Consider the following 20265-nt stretch of genomic DNA (forward strand, 5'->3'; position numbering starts at 1 on the left):
TTTAGAGGTTTAGATCTTTTGGATTACTTTACAAATGTATTAGAGTCAACTTTCAGAGGGCACCTTTTTATGCCTTAAACTGTGTTCTTGCATATCAGTAACATCTGAAAGCAGTAACATATAAATGAAGCAAATGGGTTTGCAATATGTGATTCAACTTATCATTTTTAAAATTAGTTCTTGAGCTGTACCCTTAATACAATGAAAAATACATGGTTTTCTTCTGGTTTTAATCCACATTTTACGAGCTTTTCCTTGCAGCAATTATCTTCAGACACAGAAGCAAAATACAATTAATATTTGCGTGTATTTAAAAACACTTTATTAGAGCTGTCTGTTTCCTTTTAATTTCTTTCTCATTTTTCTGTTCTATCATTTAACTGCAGTGGCTGTGCTAAGTAAAGATCTCGTCACGGTGACTGCTGGAGATGTGTTCCAGCAGGGCCAACATCATGAAAGACTCATGTAATGTAAGCTCAGTGGTGCCTCAAAGCAAGGACTTCCATGAATGAACTGACTTCATGGAGCATTCGCTGGAGCAGTTTGCACAGGGGAGTCTTGTGTACGACTGCCTCCTGCACTTCCTTAATGCCTGTTTGTTGCTACCCATTTTAGCTTCCTGCACTAACAGATCATGTCATTCTTCAGTACATTCTTTCTTCTTTGTAATTTTCACATTGGGAGCATATATGTAATGCTGTTTTGTAAGGATGCAGCCAGTTCTGAACTTTTAGATACACTATATGTCTTCCCATCAATGCATTTCGTTTGGGTGATTCATGCTACTTACCTTGTGTATAGATGGCAATCAGTCTTCCTTCAGAAGCTAAGGGGGGTTCCCATGTTCTGGATTGACCTTCTGATGGTCAGGAGATAGTAACACTGAGAACTGAATGGTCAAAGTACAGAGCATATGTGTACTGTACTGTCCTGCATTAACCAGAAAATTGGAACCATGATTCTTCAATTTATTTTTGATTTACCCAGACATTCTTACTTGAGCTATTAGAATGGAACACCGGTGCACTACATGATGTGCAATTCTTAAACCACGGGATTCCTAGATTAGTGGGACAGTCCCCAACATTTTAAGCAGCAATACTTAAACTTCTATGCTTCTTTTACTTATGTACATTTAAAATTACGTGCTGACTTAGAAGCTCAATTTCTTGTTGTTTTCTCTGTGACCAAGATCAGGTTGCATGTTTACTAAAATGTGTCCCAGATCGATTTGGTCACTCAAGCAATGTGTTATAAGTAGAATACTAGGGAATGAACTTACAGCCAAGACAGAGTCACAAAGTTACTTATAATAAACACTCTCGTCTGTGTTAATTTTAAGTCAAAAGCAAAACAGTCTAAGGATACTGTGGTGGATTTGTACATATGTCATATACTAATCCTGAGGTCCTGTGAAACAAATCTGAGGGGTGCTGTGGGTGGTACAAACTAGTACAGACCAGTTTTTGCATTTCAGTAGTTTTCTACCTTCTTGGGTGAACTGGGTTTGTCTTAAAAAGTGTGTGCTAATATATATGTTTATTAGTTTAATGAGAATGAGAATGCTCTTTAAAAGACTGAAGGATATGAAGCACAAGATACAAGCAAATTGTGCTTTGTAGTCTCAGGCATAACAAAACCAGAGTGTTTCCTAAAGGCTGCCTGTCCTGCACACTGAGAAGTTCTCAGCAGTGCCACGACTGATGGCTGCCAGCTCGCATGCATTGGACAGGGATGTTGGTTCTGAGACATCTGCAGGGGGTGTGCTGGGTGGGTCTAAAATTGTACTTTTAAACTGGATTTTATTCTACCAGCATAGAATACCCCATAATTTCAGGCAGAGACCTCTCACTGCTGAGAGAAAACAAAGTATTATAATACTGATACGTTATTATAGTATATAGTAGTGAATTATTTTAGAATCAATGTCAGTGACTTTCATAGAACAAAAGTCAAATGAGGGAAAAATGGGGCTGGGAGCTTCATGAAGTTAATTGCATTTATAGTCAAAGCATGAAACAAATTTTTCCATCTAACTTTTACATATGGGCATATGACAGCACTGAGCTGACTAAACTGAGCACTGGCATAACTCCATTGACTTTACTGAAATTTCATCCCTTTGCAGCAATACTGGGTTTGGCTCAAACACAAGTGATCAGATAATTTTCTGACTGGTAATGTTTGTAGGTTATATTTCTGACTTGGAGTAAACAAACTACACATTTCAGGCTTTAAGCAGATAATGATGGCCACTTGGAAGAAATTTCCAAGTATTCATACCATGTTGCATGGCTGGCTGGTTGTGCTGTAGTGCGTTTGGCATTCCTGTATATAGTCACTTTTAATTTTAAAGTCTGTATGTCTCAAAAGTTATATAATTCAGTGGGCATGTTTGTTGCAAAGGGAAAACAGGATTTATTCCTTTCTGTGCTGAGGTGGATGTGGATCAGGGAACCTCACGGCACAGGCTGATCCTTTGTTTCAGTGACTGTATACAAGGAGGGTGCTTTTTGATTAACGTTTAAAGCAGGTAGGTTTTAAAAAGGTCAGGCTAAATGCTTCTAATATGGCAGTTACTTCACATTTCAGGTGGAGTTTAGCCTACATCAAGCAGCTTAAAAAATCTGCAAATTTTTGTATAGCAATACCATCCAGTGCTTTAATCTTCTGCACTCACTTGTCTGTGTATAACACGGGGTCAGACAAGACTGCCTTGAACTAAAAGGTCAACTGAAAAAACTCAAGCACTACCAGTGACAGTCGGATCGAAAACCTGACCTGCAGCACTGCTGAGGCTGCTTGTCTTAGGCTTTAGCATAAGTTTCAGCACAGAAAAGTAAACACAAAAAATTCAGCATTTTGATAATCCCAAATAGAAAGGGTTTTGGTATAGCCATTTTGAAACCAAATTGTACCTGCCTGGTCTGACGACTGGTAGCACAGTTATCTCATGCCCTCATTTTCTTCATTTCGCTGGTCTTTCTCTCTGAAGAATTCCAAAGAATACTATCAAGCAACCAAATTATTATTGTTTATTAATTATTACACAGAAGCCTCTAGACTGCAACAGTTCTCAAATATGACCTTCACCAGATGTTTCAGCATCACAATAGATGTAGAATATCACCAAGAGCTCTCAGTCCTCTCTCTCAGGAGGATTTACAACTTGCTGTCTCTTTGACTTAGACTTACTGGAAAAAAAAAAGGATGGGTGCTCCTAAAATCACATAGTGCTTTCATAGAAAGTGGAAGTGACTCAAGTCAGCTGAAGAACAAGAGAACTGGAGAGACTGTAAAAACTCATGCAACATGAGTAGGAGAAACAATTTTTAAAAAATATTTTTTTTGTTGAAGTGTTGTGTCCTGAAAGGGTGTTAGCGAGTCCCACTGGGGCTAGGGGAAGAGGCTCGCCACTCTGGTACAGGCAGTCTGGCTTTTAAATGTGTTAGGAGCCAACCCTGAAAGGCTGGGAGAAGATGAAGGCCTGTCTGTTCTTTTCACATCACATATTCTCTCCATCCCTGCCCAAGTCATTTGTATTTCCCCTTCTTTCCCACTGCCTTTGGGAGAGGAGGGGGTGGAGAAAAGGGAAGGTAGAATAGCGGAGCTCAGCATTTTCCCTTTGAGAAAAACACACCTGGGAAATTCCTGATTGTCTTCACAAGTTACAGGTTAGATGTCACTGGATCCCACTCCCTGCGTATGCTTTTCTTCCTGCAGTATCAGAGTTGATGACACAGGGTTGATTTAAAGGTCTTAGACTTATTTTAAAATCTTATGACCAAAAAACCCACCATGTTTGTCCCACCCACCCGTGACGAACCACGTAAAACCCCTGACTCCCAAGGGTTTTTTAGCAATGATGTAAATGAAAACATTTCCAGGCTGAGATCCTCAGGTGAAAATCTGATTCTGAAACCTGGAACATTAAGAAGAATCTGAAATTTCAGGAGGCTGGCAATAAACCATAGCTACAGTAACAACAAGCTGCTTGGGTTTTTTCTCTCTTGTGGTATAAGCTGTTACCGAAAGCACAGGGCAAAGCAGATTCAAATCGCTATCAATCTGTGTTCCTTTGTGAAAGACAGGCCCTCTCATTTGCTTGTAGAAAAGGCAAAAATGAAAACATTGTATATACCGTGTTGTTTCATGATGCCTGCTTTGCAGATATTAGGTGACACAGTTTATTGTTAACGCCTTACACTGCACACAATGTACTTTTAGCGGAACATTTCAGTCTTTTGTAGGCCAACCTGCCCTACCAGCAGGGGTGCAGTTTATTAGGTAAACTAATCTGTTCTTAATTCTAGTGCCACCCAATACAGTTTAACATCTTGCTTTGCAACATACTTAGTTATTTTTTGCAAAACAGGAGGAAATTCTCTAAGGCTTTTTAAAGGCTGCTTAGACTTTGCTAGGACACAGTGTTCAACTGAAAAAGTTGTGGGTGGATGAAAAGGATTTCTGTATTTAGTGAAGCTACTCAATAACTGAAAATTTGTGATTTTAATTTCAAGGTCATTCACAATATACATGTGTTTGCAGAAATGGTGCTGTTGCTTTTTGATAGAATGCATGCATGCTTGATGTCTTACTTAGATAGGGGAAATAGTCTGCATACTCTTAGAACAATGTTTAGCTACTTAGCATTCAGGGTTTTTTAATAATCTTTTAATTCTGTTAAATGTGAAAGCAAGTGTGTAGAATAAATATTGAATGCATTTCTGGCTTTAATCAAAGAAGAATGCCGCTTTCAGAGGTTATGCTTCAGCTTAATTCCATTTAGAGCATTATGTTTTTACTCAGGGGAAGAGAAAAAAAAGATATGTGACTTCTCAACCTGGAAATAGGTCACAAACTCTTGGGTAAGATGTGCTGCAATTGGCATTAATGAGACAGCATCTGCCTAGTACCAATGCTTAAGCTGTTACTTTCTATTGTTATTTTTCTTTGTTGATTCTGCCAAGAGGGTAGAGTTTGTGTCAGAAAATCATGAGGAAGGAGGTGGGGAGAAGGCTTTTCAGACAATAAGAACTTGAGTCCATTCGCTGTCTGGAGCATCACATTTCACAATAATTATCTGGGGATGCAGGCTGTTTCCACTTACCGTTGATTCGCGTGTAAGGTTACATGAGCTTTCCCTTGTACCACGCTGCCTTTTTCTATGAGTATCGAGACCTTTATACCCTTCATGAGTGGGACAGTACTGGAACACAGCTTGCCACATCCCTAATTCTTGTCACCGTGAGACATGTAAGAGGGGATAAGCTAATGCAAGTCATCTTAGTGTAGGTAGGCTCTGTTAGGTGCAGAAGGACAAAGGCACGCAGAATGGCCCAGAGCCAGCACTACCCAGCATCTCTGCTCAGCTGGGCCTTGATGCTGGGACAACAGAGGCTGGTTAGGAACAGGGGCTTGGGATGTCCTCAGGGCCTGCTGCATTGCCAAGTTGAGATCCATGTGAAAGCAGAGGTTTGCTTCAGCAGCATTAAATAGTACAAACTCATCTCTGCAGGAAGTCCAAGCCAGTTTGCACATTTTTTCAAGAGTTTTTTGAAAATCCAGGACAAATACTGCTCCCGGTCTAGAACTGTGTACATAAGCAGACTGCAGATGTAAAACATTGCAGGATAGTGAATAAAGCGTTAACAAGCTAAATTTATTTATAGAGAAAAACTACTGGCCTCAGTTTGGCTTGGTTTCCAGACAGATACACTGAGGTTACTCGTAGCAAAAAAGCTTTACTAATTACATTCAGTTTCTACAAAAATAGCTTAAAATCCAATCAAAAGGATGAATGTGTCTCAGGTTCTGTTATCTGACTGCTTAAATTTAAGCATGGGTTTTTTTCCTTCTGTTCTGAGCAGTAGCACTCTCAAAGGACCGATGCCCTGGTGGGGGCATCTTGGAAGACATGGCGTTGCTGAGTCAACCTTCCCCGCAAGCAGCGTCATCGGAGGTGACTCAGCAGACTACCTGGTTGTGTTCTGCCACCCCCATCCTGGTCTTTCTGTCTGTTTTTTTTCCTCTGTGGTATTGTTCACGAGTAGACAGGAGATACACAGGGAACTGTAAAGCTGCCATAAATGGCAATATCAAGGTACATGAAAACACTGCAGTGACATTTATTAGGAGATGGAAGAACTGTTATCACACCCTTTCCAGGCATGCAGCTTTCTGGGGTTGTGATATGCCCCTGGATTCTTGCAGCTGCATTACATGACAGCATCACAAACTCCAGAGCTCAGCAGAGATGAGGTAATTTTTCTCCTTGCCTGCTACTAGGTGCCTTCCTGTTCTTGATATTCAGCTTTCTCAGAGCTCACTGCGTCCTCCTGTAAATATGCTAAGCACACATGCTTATCCAACAAAATACTATGCCACAAATGTTGCTTGCAGACAAGTCCTTTAAGGAGATATTGAACTAAGTCGTTTACATGTTTTTTGATCTCGAGTGTTTTGCACGATACTTCAGCTTTTATTCTTCCTTCTTATATCTGTGCTTATCTACCATGATCTCTCTCACAAACATACTTCAATATTGGAGTTGGCTTCAGGGTTGAAAGGCTGGACAATTTCACTGAGATGTTACCAGCAATAATTTAGTTTCCTGCTTTGGTCTTCTACTGTAAGCCGGTATCAGCAGCTTCTTGAAAATGCTTCCAACCTTTTACCATTCAGAGGACCTCTAGCAGCAATCTGAAGGTTTTGACGGGATCTCCTGGAGTTTGAGTATTTGGGGGATTTATTCAGTGTTTACTAACTTTTTAAAAGCTTGTGTTTCTACAAGTCTACCTACAAAACACCTAGAGTCAGTTACGCTTCAGTTTAAACAAGCTGGTGAGGAATGTATGTCATGTCAGGTCTTCAGTGAGTACATAAGGGCTTTACATGGGTAAGAAATAGGACAAAATAACAATATGCAGCATTTCTCCATGCTCATGCCAGTACTTCTGAGGCCTCTCTTTTACTGAGTACATTATGAATACCTAGCTAAGCATAAATAAAATATGACTTGTGCTGAAATATAAGAGATAACTTTCCAAAGAGATAAAAGCTATTCTGTGATCATCCGCTACTAATTAAAAATGCATCGGGTCAGCAGGAAGTGTTTGAACACAGATTTTATTTATTGATTGTGAATGTTTCCACATGAATACAGGGCTGCTCCTGTTTCACCTCAACTCCCTAAGCCATCCCACCCATCGTACTCTGTGATGTTAAAGCCTTGCTTTCCTTGTCTTAGTGGTGGTGGGGTTTGTAGTTTTGGGATGGTTACACTGAAGTTAGAAGCTGTCCAAATATTTTCTCTTTATGGTTTTGTCTGACAATGTGGGTTGCTGATAGAGTCAGGGTACACCTGTCCAGAAGGCAGTTTGCAATGGGGACCACTGGGCTGCAGTTGCAAAGAACAGCAAGGCTGCTATTGCAGAATTATCTCTCCAAGTATTTGGAGCAGACGTAGAGCAGCTGGGGCAGGGAGAGCCTCTTACCGGGTTTGAAATATTGCCGAGAGGAGCATTTTGTTTCCAGTCCTGTGGCTTAAACATTCTGATGATACTGAGGGTCTTTTGGCGGAATTGATCGTTCAAACAAACATTTCGATTCTTCTTTCCAGTTTGTTTTCTCACTAAAACAAGGAAGTAGAGGAGAACTGTTATTTTATTATAAGCTCTACTAAGTCTGCACGTTCCGGCCTCGGGTATTTCAACCGCCGTAATACTGGAGAAAAGCAATTCACTTTTCTTTACCAATTATCTTTGCACCCAATTAAGCGCCTTCCCCGCTGACAGCCGCAGGCCGCCCCCTCCCCGGCCCGCGGCGCAGCGGCAGGAGGCGCGCTCAGGCGCGCTCCCGCCCGGCCCCGCCGACGGCCCCGAGCCCAGCGGGAGCGCCCAAACCGCCCCGGCGAGGGCCTGAGCGGGGCGCGGGGAAGCGCCCGGCCCGGGGGTGGCGGAGCCGCGGCGCAACCGGGACGGGCCGACTCAGCGCCGACCCGCCCTGCCCCTGGGCCGGCTTATGTAAGCGGCTCGTCCCCGAGCAGCAGCAGCATCATCTGCGGGGCTCCCGCCCCTGTCTCCGCCCCGCTCCCAGCGCCAGAGAGGCAGGCGGCGGCAGCGCGATAAAGCAAGTTTTGTCTGCTGCGAGGGGGCGGCGAGGTCCCACTGCCCCCCGCGGTCGCGGCCCGGCACTATGGCTGCGGCGCCCCCGGGGCAGGCAGCAGCCGCCCCTCACGCCGCGGTGGCGGCCCCCCGCTAACCTCCCCAGGCAGCGGGAGCGGCCGCCTACCGCCGGTCATCCGGGCCGCGGCCGCTCGCCGGAGAGCGCGCAGCTCCGCGCCGCCGCTGCCGGAGAGCGGCGGTTCCCCCACTCCGGCCCGGCACCATGTGGGGCGGGCTGCACCCCCAGCTCGGCTTCCGCGGCTACAGGGCGGGTAAGGAGCTCCGCGGCCCCGCCGGGCGGGAAGGGATGGGGCTGGGGGGGAGGCAGGAGGGCCTCGCCGCGCCGCTTCCCCTCCCCCGGCCCGCCTGATTCCCGCGTCCCCACAGAAACGTCCGAGGAAGCGGCTTCCTCCGCACCCGGGTCCGTGAGGGGGGACGTGGCGGTGGGGCCTCACGGAGACGGCGCGAGGGCCGGCCCGGCGCCGCCGCCGCCTCGGCCCCCGAAGGGGCGACGTGCCGGCTGGCTGGGGGGCGCGGTGTTTACTTAGCTGGACCTTGCAGCGGATGAGAAAAGCTCAGCTTAACCTACATAATCCATTTCCTTGTTTTGGGCTTCCCCCCCCGCCCTGTTTTGTTACTGTACCCTTAGGCAGAGGCTGGAAGCGCGCTTCCCTTTATGCTCTTCTTCGTTTTAAATTTAGACTGCAACAAATCGACCCCGTCCTATTTTTTTTTTTCCTCACCACTTCGCTGCCTCTACGTTAATTAGAGCCCAGTTCCTGCAGGTCGGCGGGCATACGTTGAAATTTTACGGCTGGAGTTAGGTTGTTCAGGACAGACATCCTATCTGTAAGTGATGGGGGAACTTCCCACCGTAGAGGCTGTCAGAACCGGCAGAAGAAAATAGGCGCATTTAATTGCGGAGCCATACAAGCATTGCCTTTGGGCAGGTAAGACTAGGTGCCGACTCTTTTGGATGCCCTTTTCAGGATTTGAAAATATTACTGACTATATCACCTGCTTTACTCTGGCAGAGTTCCTGCAAATATTTTGTGACATTTTGACTTACTGAAGCAATTGATCGCCACGAAGGTCTGTAGCTTGGCTCTGCAGTTACTAGTGTTGGAGCAATTTTTTACCTGTTGGAATAATTCTTCGCCCACCCCCGTCAGAAATTTGGTGGCATGTTCTAATTTTGGGATTGCAAAATAGGACTGCATAATATGTATACAGTTAGTTGACATCTTTAAATGCCAGGATTGTTTTGCCTTTGACTGACAGGATTTTTCTTGCAAATACAAGAGCGGCTTAGATGTTCTCAGCAGCTGCCTGAATCTCCACAAGTAGTCGAATGTTCAGTCCCTGTAATGTGCAAGAAGACATTGTTCCTGTTTTCTGTACTGTTATTAAGTTGTTAATTTCTCTGTATGTTTGCCTTGTTGAAGTGTTGTGGGTTTTGTTTTGTTCTGTTTTTTTTTTTTTTTAATGCTTGCCGCAAAAGAATGGCGTTACATTATCTTTGTAGTGCAGCTTGCAAAGATGCTGGGTATTCTGAACACTAGATGCAGAGATTTCAGTTATTTTGATGGAAACTGCAGGATTTTAGGGTGTTTGATTATTCATGTTTGGGGCGGGAATATTAGAAAGTTATATCATTGTCGCTAACTTCAGACTGTACAAAAGTGGTTGGTGTTAATTTTTCATTTGTTTCAGAAAATTTTGGATTGTTGCCATTTGTTATGGTGTCTTCCCTTTTGTTTGGGGTCAAGTGGAGTGTTTAGTACTGTGTTGAATTTGTCAGCAATTCTCATCAATTATTGGATGAATGCTTTACGTTTGCGTGTCTGTCAGTTGCCTTTAAGACTCGAGAACTGATTTTTGTGCATTGCTTTTCTTTCCTCCCCCATCCCCTTTCCTTTAAATACTCAGGGTCAATGTGAAGTTCAAAATGCACGTTTGTCTGTAAGCAGTAGAAGTGTGAGGTACCAAAACTTGTAGGAAAAAAACCAATAACTTGAGGTAAGATAGGCTAACAGAAGGTGGTGGTTAATTAGAAAGCAAGCAGACAAAGGTTTAACCTTGAGATATGATCTGTGCGCTATAATTTTCAGCACAGTAGTCCCTTCCTTCATCAGTCTTACTTTGAAAGAGTCGAGAAGCTGTTCCACGAGGTTTGTAATCCCTTTAAAGAGGAAGTTAATTAGCTCCAAGTGGTATTTTAATGAAGGGATGGTGGCTACTGAGATCCTGTGCTATTATATTATTGCCAGGTTAGATTTTTGGGCTTTTTTTTGAGAAGGAGGCTGTCCATGGGAAAAGTCTTTTTGTTGCAGAACAGAAGCATCCTACTAGTAAGCAGAAGTTTAAGCATTTATTTTTCAAGCCAAAGGAATTTTTCTTCTGCCAAAATATTTCTAATTCTTTAATGGCAACTACTTGTTATAGATTCCGATTGTCTTTTAAATATTGTTGTGGCAGCATAACAGTGACTGTATGTTCCTGTTAAGCTGTGTTTATTACTGTTTATTTTGCTAGTGGTATTTTAGTTATCCAAGGATATTTAGAAGGGCTATTTCTGTTGAAAATCTTGCAATTCCCTTACAAAACTAGGTGCCTGTTGAAGAATTCTGTAACTATTTACACGGGGGAATTATCAGATTTTTCAATAGTAGATGCAAATTTATTCTGGTTTTCTTAAAATGTAACAGGCAAGGAGACTTCTTGTGGACTATTTAATTTGTGGCCTTCAGTTTTATTCCCTCTTGTGATTTCCAAGTTGTTCTTGCTTTTCAGTTCAGTAGGAGTGGATTCTCTGAAAAAATGTGCTGTCTGTTTGCATGATGCAGAGATTTTTATTTATTTTGTTTTTTTAGATAGGTGCTTCTTGTTTAACCAGTGGATTTAATGGCACAGTTTGCTGCCCATGTTTCTCACAGTCTCAGTACCTGTGCTGAAAAATTAAGTTGCTATTTTTGGAATGCATGTGGTTGATTTAGAGTCTTTTGATATTTTATTTAAATGTTCATGAAAATCTTGCAGCATAGTTTATACCTCTATGAAGACAGCAGTTACCAACTATGCTGCAGGAATTTAAATAACTGCAGTGAAGGATATGCAGGGTTTCAAGCCCTGTGCTTATTCATCTAGACCATCTTTTGAAATCCACAGTGGTTAATAACTCTTTTAATACTATGAAAGTGTTCATCTAGATTCGTTTTTCCTCAGGCATGCAGTCATTCAGCTAGGCTATGTGTGTGCAACAGATGCCTGTGGGAAGTGAAACAGACACACTTTAAAATGAAATAACAAGTATTTATTACTTTCAGTACACTGTACCACCTCTGGTCGAGCTTCTCTCCACTGTCTAATTTTACCAATAGTTGACCACTATTGAAATTTGGCTGGTGATAGCTGTTTAGGTGATGAAAGCAAGAAGTGGTGAAAACTGGAAGTAAGGTGCTCGAAAGGATGTGATTGGCAGTCCCTAAAAATAGTAGCCTGCAGCTCTCTGCTCTTAGAGCCCTGACAATGTGATTTGTTTGAAAGGGAAATCCCAGAAGTTACCCGTGTTCTCATACTTAACGCTTGTCAGCAGTGAGCGTGACACCCGTGGGTCTGAAGGATTATTTAATGATGTCACAATCAAAGTGTCAGCAGCAGTAAGGTCACAACATATTGTAAGGCCTGCGGGGCACTGCCTCCGCGGGGTACACACAGGCAGCATCACAACACAGCCAGGGTAGGGGAAATGGGGATGGCGACACTCCTTTTCATCCTTTGAGGTGGAGAGGGGGCAGAAATCCAATGGTTTCGTTTCTGTAACAAGTTTTATTGGTCTGCTGTTGGATGTCTGCAGCTGGGGATATGACAGCTCTCAGGACATCTTGAGAAGGCAGGTTTATCTTTGCAGGTTAGGCAAGGCAATAAATAGTGAGTTAGTGTTACTGAGCATAGACTTCAAACTGTTTACCAATTATAAGTGTATATATGCACGTTTGTATATGGTGCACTGTAAAGATTACTTACACAAGCTTGAAAAATGTAATGTTCCAGCAGCAAGACTGGCTGCTAGAATGGCCTTTGCTATATTTCATAGGTCGCAATGATGTGAAATGACATTCTGTGTTTGAATGGTGGTGAATAAGAGTTCCTTCCCTTCAAAAACAGTGCCAGTGTGCGCTTTTTTTTTTTCCAAATTCTTTCCTCTTCCCTCCAGGCTATTCACTTTTATGGACATAGTAACTACTCTTCTACTGTGTACAAAACATGAGTATCTTAGCTGCTTAGCAAGAAAAGAGTGATAGTTGTAAGGGTGTATTATATTGTTGGTCTTTGGTGTAAGCAATTGTTCTAATCTCTTTTATGTTAACTGTATGTTAAACATTTACTGTCTGGGTATAAACCTGTGGTTTCAGTAGTTCTGTGCTTTTAAAACTTTTAATTAAAGAGGTGGTAATTGGTTTAATGATTTTGAGAAGAATGCATTAAATTTAAACAGTTGTACAGAAAAAGTATATAGTAAAAAGCAGCTGGAGCCATCATGTCTGCACTAGGAGATGGTGGTGAAGTAATTGCTAGTTAGGTTAAGAGCAGCTGTAGTTTCTCCAAAGAATGCCTAGGATTTATGTCCACCAAATATTGCTTGTTGTAGTTGCAAATTAGTTACGCTAAGATTTTAGCCAGGCATTTAATACCTGGTAAAGAACCTATGCATTTCAAAATATGGAGAAGTTGCCAAATACAATAGCAGTGCATGGTGGTAAGAATAGCTGAAAGCCTCCTAAATGAAATGATTCTTGCATGACCTGAGGTTGCAGCCAGAGGTGATCACCTGCGCTGGTTGGAAGCAAAGCCTGTTTGTTGTAGACAGGTTAGTTAAGGAAAAGCAGGATAGTACTACACTTGTTCAATATCAACTGCTCTGCCTTCTGTATTGTGTGGATGCTTGTTTTTATCATATAACTTGTCTGTGGTTTCATAGTTGGGAGTTAAACTAATTGTCAATTCCTGTGCTGGTTGGTTTTTGGTTGTAAAAGTGCTGACTTGGTTGTAGTTGTCAGTAGTCTCTCAGATGCCCAGATGTGTCTTAAAATTGTACTCTGACAATAAAACAGGCTTGTTGTGATTAGCTTTAAAACACATTCAGTGTTTTTGCTATGGGATTCAAAAAGTGGCTTTCTTACTGACTTCTGTGGTAGGTTAACCTTGGCTGGCTGCCAGATGCCCCCCAGCCACTCGCTCCCCCTCCCCAGCGAGATGGGAGAGGAAATAGGATGGAAAAGCTCGCAGGTTGAGGTGAGGACAGGGAGATTGCTTACTAATTGCCGTCACAGGCAAAAGAGACTTGACCATGGGGTCAGTCCATGGCAGCTCCTCTCCATGCTCCTTCCTCCTCATGCTGTTGCCCTGCTCCAGCCTGGCCTCTCTAGGGGCTGACAGGGAATCTCTGCTCAGGTGCCCAGAGCTCCTGCTCTCATCCCTGGGCTCGCAGGGCTGCTTCTTGCACTTTCCCCCCATCACTCATTGCTCCCGGGCAGTGTTTTGCTCCTCCTTACACAGGCTTTCCCTGAGGGATCACTGCCATGCCTGTGGCGGGTGGGTTGGAGCCGGCTGGAACCAGCTGTGTCCAGCTCTGGGCACCCCGGCTGCCCTTCAGCACCTGGTACAACGTCTGAAGAAGGAAGCCGTTATGTTTTGAGTATTTCTTTTGGTAGATCTAGAGCAATACTATACGTAGCCCTGAAGTTTGCTCCTGCCAACACTGGGGGAAGGTGTACTGAAGTATAGTAAGGTTCTGGCTTCTGTCTTAGGCTCCCACATAGGAGTTTTGCTGTCTAGGACAAGTTGAGGAGGTTCTAAATATGGCACATGAGACTGCAGGTTGGCTGTACAGGCCCAGAGGTGGATGGCTAGAGAGAAGGAGAACATGCAGCAGGGAATAACTTGTGTAAATATGCTCACGAGTGTGCTTAGGCTTGTGTTAGTTCTAACCCATCATCCTTCATGTGCCCTGAAACTGCTGACCCCCGTGGAATTGCCCCTGAGAATGCTGGCTTTCCCTGGGCACTGTTCTCCACAGCATCTGGCTTTGTTGCCTGGGCTTGGAGATCCTATTGATTGCACAGCTTCTCTCAAGTGACCTATTTCTCTGTAGCCAGCCATGCTGCAAGGGGCACTGCATCTTTCTGTCCTCATTCCCCAGGAATCTTTCCTGTTCTTTGAGAGTCAAATGGCTCCTCTGTAAAAGGAGGCATTAACACAAATAAAGGAAGGGCAAGTGTTGAGAATTTTTCCTCTTTTTTTTTTTTTTTTTACTTTCAAGATATGATAGTCCCTGAAATATGAGAAGATGTGACAGGTAAACTCCCTTTGTGTGAAGCAGTGTATGTGGGTAAATTGCAGGGCATGGTTTCTTTTTACAGCTAAGATAATCTAGCGGGTAGTCGCTCCCACCCTTCTGGGTACCTCTACTCATGTGTCCTTACTGCTTCCCATGTGCCCTCTCTAGCACTTGTTCAACCTTATGGCAAGATAATTTGGGCAGCTGTACCAGGAGAATACTAAAGTTAAATAAATACGGAAGGGGAGATTGACAGTTGCCTGACCCTGGTGTGAGACATCGCTGCAGGAAGCATCTATGCTGGTGTCAGGTGGGTGCGGAATACCTGGATTTAAATGGGCTGGCTCCTCAGTCAGCTGGTGGATAGTGGAAAAATCTCCTGGTACAATCTTGCTTTCTCACTGCTGGTGACATCAGGAAGTATATAGTTAATCCTCAGATTTACCATGAAGGCCAAGGAAGATTAAGAGAGGATCAGGAAAAAGTGACATTAATTCCACGGGATAGTGGAGCTTCCACCAATTACTGGACTTGCAAACAGGTTGAAACAGGTCCAGAATAATGGATGATGACTGGAGAGGTGGTAGAAGACTCTCTCAGTCTTGCTAAGGACAAGTAGTGCCAAGGAAAAGTCATGCTGCCTCTGTATTGATTAAAACACCTGAAGTAGACTTAGCAAACACAAGCAGAAAAGCAAATGATGCTTTTCAAACTTTCAACTTCCTAATATGTTAAGAGACCAGTGGTATAGTATTCAGACAAGAAACATTCCTGAATCATCCAGGAGTCAGATCTGAGATTCCTTATAAGGTATTCTTACGGTTTTAATGTCTGCTTTACTGCTTTTGTAGTGTAGTTTCCAGATGGTGTGGAAAGCTGCAACTTTTTCAAATGCTTTGGAATAAATAAGACTGTTTTCAAGTCGGCATTTCTTTAAAGATTGTATCTTCTCTCCTGAATGCCTACTCTACAGCAAAGCTATTTATACCTTTTGGCAATTCTGAACCTTTGGAGATGTCGTTATAGTTGAGAATTAATGCTTTGTATAACAGTTCAGTGACTAGCAGTGATCAAAGGCCCGATGGTTCTGTGCGTAATAAGAAAACAAAGTGGGAGTCTGATGACCTAGCTAGAACCACTAAAAGGCGTTGAAAACACCGCTACAGAAAACTTTATCACTCTTCCTAGAGACTTTATGGAAAACAAAGTGACCAGCTGTGATCTTAACCTCTTTCTGTTCACTTCATCATCCAAAATATCAAACTGATAGAACAAGGGCTTTTATGTGGTCAGTAGAATTATTGTAAAGTTTTACATCACAAGTGATTTATAGTTGTGAAGATGGAAACGTGAGAAGTACTTGTTTTGACTGGAGGTATTCTAGGTAGGGTTGATGGTGTACAGTGTGAAAGGGTTTTGTTGGTGTGGTGTTTGTGGGGTTGTGGGCTTTTTAAATTTTTACTGCTGCTCTTTCTTTTTGTACGTGCTTGTATTGAATAGGTGTGAGTAGAAGCTGAGCTTGGGGAAAAGCTGTGCCTTGTAACATAAGCATTGGAAGTTTGTAAGGAAAATCTCATAATGACTTAAGTAAAGCCAGAATTTCATCCTTTTAACCCAAATGTAACAATATGGGTACTCCCTTAAATGAGGTAGATACTTCTGTTAGCATGCAATATAGTCTGGAGCCTTGGTCTCTGGTACGTCCATATTAAAGTAGATCCTGTTTTGTGTATAATGCACATTAGACCTCTTTGAAAAGTGATGGGAAAACTTCTAGTGTCATTATACTTGAGCAAAATGTTTCAGTGAAATTTTTTTTCTTTTGGTCTCTGTCTTCACCATTATTGTAGCATCAAGGATACCTTTAAATCTGATACCTGGTTACAAGGAGGAGAGAAATTATGCTTTTTTTTTTTTTTTTTTGAAAAAAGTAAGACTGCTAGACTCCTTCATTTGATCCATTTTGGAAAGTGTGGGAACTGCTTAAAATAATTTAGTATTTTTTTGACTCATTCTAGCAGCTGTGAGTACTTTACTTTTCCCCATGCATAGAGGGGATTGAATTAACTCTTCAAACAGAAAGAGGGAGGGTAAAGGTAATTCTGTAAGAAAAATGTTGGAGTGATAGTTTGGAGAAAAACTTACCTGATCTTGGTTTTGAATACCAGTAAAGCTAAGCTGCAAGAAGGGCTAAAACATAGGTGATAATTTGTGATCATTAGGTTTTTTTTTTGATAGGAGGAGGATTCAGCTGGTCACCTACAAATGCATAGATTTTTAACATATTCTAGGAACTTAGTTCATGTTCTGAGGGCTTCCTCTTTGGCGTTTATATTAATTTCAAGCATAACTTAATGTGTTTATTTTCCTAGTTGTTCCCCTCTTCGTATTGTAAGTGATAAACTTTCCAAGTTTAAAAGGTAGCCTTCTCCTCTGCAGTTATGATATGGAAGTGAATGGAAACTAAGAATATCATTTTGCGTTTCTCTGGGGTGAATAGTGCATTGAGTCCAAAGACAAAGAGGCAAGCCAGCATAGCAGGCATGAGGTAATATATGTAGTCTGCGTGCCAAACGTGAAATTAGAAACATCTGCAGTTTGTATTTTGAAGTTCTGTTTTATGCAAATGCTCTATCTGGAAGCGGAAAACTCACAGGAGTGCCATCAATAATTGCACTGAATTCCTGGTCTTGTTCCTGTCAGTGATCAAATGAAAGCAAACCTCTTTCCTGACAAAGGTAGGAATTTCATCACTGGGTTGATATTAAATAACTACTGCTAAATGCTGCCTGTATAAAAATCAGTGTGTTACAAATTTTTCTTGTTTTACATACTTTCCAGAATAGAAATCAGGGAGGCTGAGTCCATCATTATGTACTTTGTCAGTCTAAGGATTTTGCCACCTTTTTAGCTAGTAGAATGCTGTGCTAAACACACCTTTCTCCTACTTGAACAGATTTTGTCCTCCACAGTGAAGCCAGCAGAGATTTATGCCTATCTTGCTCCAGTTTAGAATCTGCCTTGACATGCAGTTTGGCAGTAGGGAAAAGCCTAGTTACTAGCTAGTCGCTGCTAGGCATCAGAAGTGTGCCTGTATGCTCCTACGCCCTCCCAGTCTGGCAGTGCTAGTCTGGCCCCTTGCTGAGCCAGTTTAGGAAATCAAATTAGCAGATAACCTTTTCTGTAAGCAGGGACAGTTTGTTCCTGATCCACTTTCTGTGGGATCTGGAGTGGCAGGGCTTACGCTGGGGAAGCAAAAGCGAGTATGTGGCTGGGAAAGGTGAGCAGCCTCTGCGTAGCAGCTGACCACTAGATCCAATTAGCTCAAATGTCAGACAGCATTCTCAGCTCAAACCTGTTTTAGCTAGCCATATAAGCTAGCCAGCTGGACTCTTTGGGAAGACAGAGCTGGGCACCTCTTACTTTCTATGGACTCTGGTGTAGGGGGTTGATAGAGAGCGAGCTACCTGATTACATCTTTAACTGCCATGGCAAGATTCTCTAAAGCTCATCTGTTAGACTGACATATTTATTATTCTTGGTTCCTGTTTTTTCTTCTAGATTGCATACTTCCCTGCACGAGAAACCTTATAACTTGTTGAACAGTGCCATCCACATTTGTAAAGTCATAAAAAACTGTAATGTGTGAAAGTTCACACTGAAATACTACTTTGTATAAAGACAGGTTCTATAGCTATAATTATCTATGATAAGAGATAGTATATTTAGCAACTTCAAGGGGGACGGATGGACACGGGGATATGGGACACTAGCACCAAAATGGTTTAAAATTTAAGGAATTCCAGAGGTAAAAGAAGCTGGAGGCTTGGTGACACAATCTACTTTAAATTTAGCTCTCTTAAGAAATCGGAGCACAAGTTTATATTCCTTAAAACATGACCATAGTCAGGTTCTTTTAATTGATACTGCCAGTCAGGTGTGTGTTTACTTTGAGGATTGTATTTTGAGGATTTTCTTCTTTGTGTTTCTCTCTTGACTTTCATTTTTCTCCTCTACTGTTTATGTTGTTTTTCTCTCTAGTAAATGAATGTTTTTGCACGCGAATAGTACAGAGGACAGGCATGTGCCTTTGTATGCCAGGCAGTATGCTATCAGGCTGTACTAGTAAAAACAATGGTAAAAAGGTCTCTTTCAATATTCTTCTGCTTAAACTCTTGCACTCCTGTGTTTCTTTCCCTGCTTCCTTCTGCATCTGTACATTTTTATCTTTCTTTATACTTAGGATTGCGCTAATCAGTTTCTAACTGAAAAACTAGGGGAACTTAAATAGCCTGCAGGCTCTGTCAAGAAAGGACACTAATAAAGGATATCAGGCCTCAGGATGAATCATACTTTAGCTATCTGACATTGTAAAGTGCTTTTGAGAAACTGAAATGTAAAAGTTCAGTAGTTACGGCTGCCGTTTCATCCCATTTTGCCCTGCTGCTTTTTGCACTTAGATTAAGCTGTATCATCCACCTACTCTCAGCTGCGTTCATGTGAAAGGAGGGACTAGGACCTTCTGGTACCTCAGTTTATGGCCAGCTGGTAGAGCCGTGAGCTTCCACCACCTCCAGAGTGTGTGTGAAAAGGGTCCTGGAACTGTCATCTTCCCTGGAAGCATCAGAAACCCTCTCTTACCAGTGTACTGCTCATGTCAGAAGGGAAGAGGTTGCACTGTAGACCTGAAACTTGTTTTGGACATTTGCATTACTAGAAGTTGCAATTTGTTTTGCAGAGGGTCATAGAGATGAAGTGCACCTAGCAAATATTTGACTAGATGTCAGGGTTGGGATGCCAGTTTTTTAACATTACTTTCAAGAGTATTTATTTGTCTATGTAAGTTTTCTTTTTGCCTGTGTCTACAAGGAACACTTGGTGCCTGGTTCTTTTTATTGTGTCGGGATATCAGATTGAATGAATCCAGCGTATCTTTTGCTTCACCTTTGGTTGAAGGAAGCTGCTGTTGCACCATTCTATCGTTTGACTGTCAGGTTTTTTTAAAAAAAAACCTATGTAAATTTGTTAAAGTATGACATATGCTCTTGTGTCTACTTTTTGGAAAGGTTTTTCGTTTTGTTTTGGGTTTTTTTGTTGTTTTTTTTTTTTAAATTTTAAGTTCCCCTGTCTGTTTCCTTTCTCACTATTTGTGTTGCCTTTCCAACAGTTGAAAAAAGTATAATATTGGCAAAGAACTGTGCATGAAACATGCACCAAAGTGAGGCTTTCTTTAATATTTGAGCAGTAATGATCTTGCAGCTATGATGAGTAAACATAAAAGTTTTCCAACTGAAGTGAGTTTATTCCTACAATACAGGAAATGGTTCACTGAAAGACCGTTTGTGGGTTTGTTTGTAGACTTTTCCTTTTGAAGAGGTCTGTGGTTACTTAGCCATGTGGGACAGGGAGAGAGTGCAAAAGAGAGGCTGGGAAACCTTGAAGGATTTGTTGAGAATGGGGTGAGGGAGAGGTTGCAACTGGGATAAGTTCAGCAGTATCAGGGGGCTGTATGAGTAGGCATGGGGGAATTGGGCTGAAGGTGGGTTGACTTATTTCAAAACACTAGTGTATGATTTTCTAGCTTAATTAGTAGGGTTTTGGTGAAGTTGTTGATGGTGAAGGCGAACCAAATAACTTTGGCAGTGTGTTTGGGCTGAAATGCTGACTCTTTCCTTGAAAGGGCTTCAGGCAGGCTTCAGTGCTGTCGTGGTGTGAAACACTGTACAGCCTGGTCCCATCCATGGTGACTGGAGTGAGCTT

General features: G+C 42.4%; 1 protein-coding gene across 1 annotated transcript in view; it reads left to right on the forward strand.

Moving 5' to 3' along the window:
* The first annotated feature begins 8325 nt into the window (after positions 1-8325).
* The window catches only part of CEP85L (centrosomal protein 85 like), a 122486-nt gene continuing 110546 nt past the window's right edge, over positions 8326-20265 (forward strand). Inside the window, exon 1 of the mRNA XM_064447401.1 lies at positions 8326-8437. Coding sequence (XP_064303471.1) covers positions 8389-8437 — 49 coding nt within the window. The 5' untranslated portion in view covers positions 8326-8388. The remainder of the gene's footprint in view (positions 8438-20265) is intronic.

Source organism: Phalacrocorax carbo, chromosome 3, assembly GCF_963921805.1.
Source record: "Phalacrocorax carbo chromosome 3, bPhaCar2.1, whole genome shotgun sequence".
NCBI classification, from domain to species: Eukaryota; Metazoa; Chordata; class Aves; order Suliformes; family Phalacrocoracidae; genus Phalacrocorax; species Phalacrocorax carbo.